The sequence below is a fragment of the Aptenodytes forsteri genome, unplaced genomic scaffold, assembly GCF_000699145.1.
Source record: "Aptenodytes forsteri isolate BGI_AS27 unplaced genomic scaffold, ASM69914v1 Scaffold465, whole genome shotgun sequence".
NCBI classification, from domain to species: Eukaryota; Metazoa; Chordata; class Aves; order Sphenisciformes; family Spheniscidae; genus Aptenodytes; species Aptenodytes forsteri.
The window spans coordinates 808,070-814,040 of NW_008795039.1; the positions used below are offsets into that span (position 1 = coordinate 808,070).

The following is a 5,971-nucleotide window of genomic DNA, read 5'->3' on the forward strand; positions in this document are numbered from 1 at the left end:
CAGAAGGAATTCGCCTCCAACAATTCCCCTCCTTTTTTTCTTAGCAGGGGCAGTCATAATGCGTGGGGCTGACCGCCTCACCCTAGGCGACCCCCTGGATGGACCTTCGTCTACATCCTCGTTTGCCTGGCCCTCAAGTTCCAGGGCCCCATATCTGTTGTGTAAAGGCAACCGGGAAGGTGAGGGAGGCCGGGAGGGGGTTCGCCTGGTACCCCGAGCAGGGACCCATTTCCATTCCCTCCCGTCGCTTAGGTCCCCTCTTTCTACCTGGTGGCAAGAAGGCAGGGGATCCTCTGCTTCTCGCGGAGCCTCCATCTGCTGCCTTTGCCTCAGGGACAGTAGGGTGCGGCTCCACCAATCTATCTCCCTCTCACACTCCCGGATACTCCTCAACCTTTCTACTTCCAAATACTTTCCAAATCAAATTCCTTTCCACTTACTCCAAATAATGGCATAAGTATGGTGGTAAAGTTGCCTTAGTTCTATGAAATACTTCAGGATCAAACACAACACATCCAGCTTGGATTTATGTATCTGACCTAAACTTGCCTTGTATTCCCCCCAAAATACTGTCAGTACAGATGGCGCTAGATCAAAAGATGAAACTCAAGAGTGAACACCCTTAAGTATTTTTGAAGTAAAGGGATAATATGATTCTTAAGAGACCCTGAGCAGTAAGGTACTTACTTTCCATCAGACTACAACTTTGACTCTTAGGCACTCCTGCAATTAATCTTTTCTGTTGAATATCAGGTCTCTCCATTGCAATTCCTGAACTAAGATCTGTACAGGGCAGTGACCCTGTTTACCCTAAAAATTACAGCCATGGTCTCATGTATAATATAAGTGTATCCTAACTGCATTACCTCTTGGACAGATCAGACAAATTAATATTATAATTACTTCAACGTGTTTCCATAGGATGATTATTGATCTATTTGGGACACTGGAAGCTCCTTTGTAATAGATTGAGAATACGATACACATATTACTTCAGCTTTTTATTCACATTGCACTTTCAACATGCCAGTGGTCCACACTAAAACTCCTTCTCCTGAAAACCCAAGAAATCTCTTTTGATTAATTTTATTGGGGTTCTAATTTCTCTTGCTATAATTGAAGAAAAAAAAAAAGGCAACAGCAACTAGATAGAACAGTTAATCTGAAATCTACCTCCAAAATTCAAGAGCGTATTTCTATTACAGCATTATTAATCAGACAAACTCAGTTTTGCAACTTTCTCCATTGTTCACAACCAGCTGTCAAGCTTGTATTCCAAACCTATGAAGTAATTTTAATCATCACTACAGATGTTACTGTAAAAAATATTTGCAGGTTGAAAAATAACTACAAGAAGTATTAAAGACATCAGCAGTGAGTATCAATTGCATTCAGTAAGATAAGAAATTTCAAAGGTTGTAATAAGGAATGTAGAACAACATATTGAGGTACATAAAATATTAAGTTGAGCCATAGTTTAGCATGACTCACATAAGGCTATAAAAATGCTGTTACAGCAACAGCCCACAGTTAGCAATAAACTGTAACGTCTTCACTAGGAGAAGATTCTACTTTACTATGAGAAAATCTAGTTTGCCCACACTGACCTTTACATTTATCTGAAGCAATTTTAGTGTAGTTCACCAAAGGCTGACCCATTTCCTCTCTAACCCTTACCAGAACAGACCATAAAAAGTACTGTTGCAGGAAACAATGTAACTGCTTTCACCTACTCCAAAACAGTTCACTCAGCTTGTGTTCAGCATTAATATTCATATTGAAACTCCTGATGGAAATAATAGGCACTTGCTTTTTCAGTGAAAATCAAGTATCATTTTTGTTCACTCCCCACCTAAAGCATATAAAAATGTAAACCTCTGACTGCTCACAAAATATTTAACACTTACACACTGATGGGAAAGCTAACTTAGTTGCACAACTCATAAGTAAAGGCAGTATCTTTTACTAAAACAACAGCTGCTTTTACATTTACTTTCTAGTTCTATACCTTTTCCTGTTAAATAGATACACAGTTTCTTGCAGCTAAAGTTATGCTAGGTCTGTGTCTCATCAATTCTGAAAAGATCCAAGATTTTTGCCGCCTTCACAACCCACCTTGATCACATGCTAAGAGCAAAAGAAAAAAAGTCAAGTAGTTCCTTGAACACCGGGATTATAAAACCTGACTTTCTACAATCTTTCCCCATTACGGATTCTCTGATGTCTCATAACACAGCTGTACTCACAGTGTACCTTTAGCCTCAGACAGGTGCTAATCTGAAACCCATTTCTCCACCTCAGAAGTAATTTTCATAAAGACTTAGAAACATTAATTTTGAGACCTCTGCTTTATTTATGAATGTGACTCAAATTTGGATTGAACAGGTGCAAGTATTTGGGAGGGAGCAGCAGATGATAAACCTCACCACCTTGCCTGAAGAATTTATGGATTCAAAAAAACCAGAACTAACATGGTTTGTGGGATACACAAAGGGGAAAGCAAAACGGAGCAACACAACTTAGTTAAAAGTACTAAATAGCTAGCAAGAGCCTACGGTAGATGAAGAAATAACTGATAAACCTGTGTTATGTAGAAGCTTATGGTATACATCAGAAACAGAAGTTGTGCCTAGATCATTTAAACTCAGCTGTCATCAAATGGCCATCACCAAGAGGAGGACACAAAGCATCCAGTTCCATGTCCGCACCTATTTATGTCCTTAGGCATTGTCCACTGGGCAACCAGGTACACAAAGCTACACAACAACCAAAATGCATTCTACCCCATACCAACCATCGCTGGAGGGTATAACAGCTAGCTATCGAGCTACAGAAAATCCCCGTACTCTTCCATTTCTGAGGATCCTGCCCGGTGCTTCCTGTAAAGACTAAGAGCCAACACACTGGCAACACATTCACAGTAAATCTGACCTGCAGACCAAAGAAACTTAACACAAATGTAATTTTCACATTATAAAATTTAAAAATGTGACAGTGTCAGAACAGAAACTTACAGAAATTAAGTGTCAGAAAAAATAATTATTTTGAGTTTCAATGTAAGATAGCATGAACAGTTACAAGAATTGAGGACTCTTGAGACAAGTCAGGACACTATGTTGGAGTACATCTATATCTGAAAAGCGAAAAACAAACCCAAAATCCCAGGCTACTTCTCATCTTCAAGGCATGCCAACTCTCCTTTTTTGCAGTCAGTTATGTGTGTATGTAAATCAGTTTCACAAAACAATAAAATTACAGGAGGATTTTTTAAAAAAATGGAAATTTATGAAAGTAATTGTTCTACAATTAAAGACTAATAACTGCACTTGCTGGAACTTTATATGAATTATTTTTAATATCAAATATACAGCTCCCATACATTTAATTGTATACAATTTCTAGCAACATTTTATTTCTCCAATCACATACTACACATCAATTCTTGGTACCAACTCTGTATTTAAGAAACTTCTTTAGACAAGTTTTGGAATTTCCTTACACTTGTCCTATAAAATAAGAAGTTATTAGCATTTAAGGAATGATGGAATTTTAACCGATTATGTCGCTGATCCCCCTAAAAATTAGGGCCAGACAAACTTGCAATAAGTACATCTGACTTTTCTACAACTGCTGCTTATCTAAGCAGGCACAACAACAAATACTATCAACTCTACTCATGTTTAACAGTGAGAAAATGTTCAGTATAAAGCAACGGTATACAGTCAGAAAGATGCTGACATGAACTGCATTTAATAAGGCTCTAACACAAATTAATTGGTCAGCCAGGAATGAGATTTGGAGCAATTTATCATGAGAGGTAGCAATTCTTGCAATCCCATTGCTGCCATTTTCTGATATGCTTGCCTTTTTCAGAAATATGACTTCACTAATTAATTGTCAAGGTGGAGAATCACATGAACTGTCATACGATGGTAATACGCTATAGCACCAAAGTCATTATCGAAAGAGTCAGGTGCTAAGTACCCAAAATGCAAACTATTCCTAAATTGTCACACGTATTCACAATATAAGTGAAAAACATTCAGCTTCAGAGGAGCTTTACCACCTAAAGTGAACACTCTTACTCTGTGGCTGTTCAGAACCTACTCACTTCTTTAGGGTCTTAATGTTTTTAGAAAGCACAAGTTCTTGATTTTCTACATCAAGTATTAGACATCGAAAAAAATATTTTCCTGTATTTCACTCAAATAGGTTTCCTTTAACAGACAGCTGAAATAACTTACGTATAAGGATAAGAAAAGAGAGTGACTCTGAGGAGTAGTCAGATTTTCAACAGAACTTCCTTCAGAACTGCTAAACTAACAGTCCTATAGATAAGATTTCAATAATTCTCTCTGTACTTAATTCCTCTGGGTAGTGTATTTGCACAAGCAAAATCATGACTGTCTGATGACAATTACAGAATAATATGCCAAATTCCCACACCTTGTGTTGCTGAACACTATTTTTAAAGCCTCCGGAACTAAATTACTTTATGTGGACACAAAATAGTAAAATTTAAAGACAAATGACAGGTTAAGTATATAATGAAAACTTTCTCAGAGTACAGAAGCAAGTTTGGAATGTCTTGGGCAATGTTTCTACTGTATGCAGCATTAGTACTGAAATAAAAATACTTCTGCCACTAGAGCATACCTCATTCTCTGAAGTGTTCTGAATTATACCAACAGAAGTAAAGTTACATTTACACCAGGCAAACTCACATGCCTAGCAGTATCAGCAAACTTATTCTAGCAAATATATATCATCTGGGCAAATAAAATCCCTCTTTGAAAGCTTTCTCATTTAGAAAAATGTAAAGAAGCCATGAAAATACCCACAGGAAAAACGAGGTGATATCAGCAAAAGTGGAGGAGGAATGGAGTTTCCTATGTAAGAAAACTAAGTGCTAAGCCTTTCTCTTCCTCTTCTTCCCCATCCTCAGAAAAGAAACAAAGAAAAACATAAAAGAAAATCTATTTCAGATCTGGGAACTCCATGGGCAGGTGTCTGTATACATAACATAGCCTCAAGGCCTCAAATTATCAACATTCAAGAAAAAAACCACAAACAAAACCCCACCACGCTCCTCTCCACTTCCATTAATAAAAGTGAAATGAACTATAAGTTATACGCATCAGTTGACACCTAACATATCACAAGATACCTAACATTTCATGAAGGAAATGAAAGGCTTCCCAGCTGGTTGTTTGGGATGTCTCGCTTCCATCAAGTCTCTCCACTACCAGTCTTTATAGCTCCATGGCCTATTAACAAAACTCACTTTTCCCTTTTTCTATTCTGTTACTCAGTTTCCCCTCTTCACAGTTCTACAATAAAAACAATATGACCTTTGAGATCGCTATACTAGTACATAGAATTACATAAAACAGTAAATCTGTGAACTATATTGCAGTAGAACTACCCATACTTTCCTTGCTCATTGGCTACAGCTTCACTTGTTGATTCTTGGTTTGCAACAAAAAAGCTTCAGAGCAGCAACCACACCAACTGGTTGTTTCTGCAGCACACACTGCAAAGGGTTTAGGCCTTAGAGGCTCTACCACAATTAGAAGAACCCAAACACACACACACAAAACTGAATAAGCTTGTAACAAAAGTTTTGATTTATCGTTTGCCTGCTGTCCTTTTTTAGCAACGAGGGGAAGTTTCTTCCTCCAGCCCACCGCTCGCTTATAAACGCGGCGAGCCACTGAGACGTGCCAGTGGCACCTGCCAGGCCTCCAATCCCTCTTCCCCCGAAGGCCCTGGGCGGAGAGGAAAGCACCGATCTCTCTCCCCCCACGTAACCAGCAGCAGCGGAGGGGCGCAGGCCGGGAAAGGCCGGGCAGCCCGCCGGGCACCAAGGAGGGCCGGCCGGAGCGGGAGCAGCACTTGCCCCCAAGTTTCCAAGCCCCACACACGGCGCGAAGGTGTTTCCGATCCCCTCCCCCAAATACCGGCACCGCCC

At 39.3% G+C, this 5,971-nt stretch overlaps 1 protein-coding gene across 1 annotated transcript in view; it reads right to left on the reverse strand.

Annotated features, from left to right (window-relative positions):
* Positions 1 to 5,971, reverse strand: part of GPATCH2 (G-patch domain containing 2) — a 136,694-nt gene that overhangs the window by 130,117 nt on the left and 606 nt on the right. The window contains exons 2-3 of the mRNA XM_009276842.2: positions 5,285 to 5,330; positions 2,847 to 2,931 (exon numbers count right to left, since the gene is read on the reverse strand). Coding sequence (XP_009275117.2) covers positions 2,847 to 2,931; positions 5,285 to 5,330 — 131 coding nt within the window. The remainder of the gene's footprint in view (positions 1 to 2,846; positions 2,932 to 5,284; positions 5,331 to 5,971) is intronic.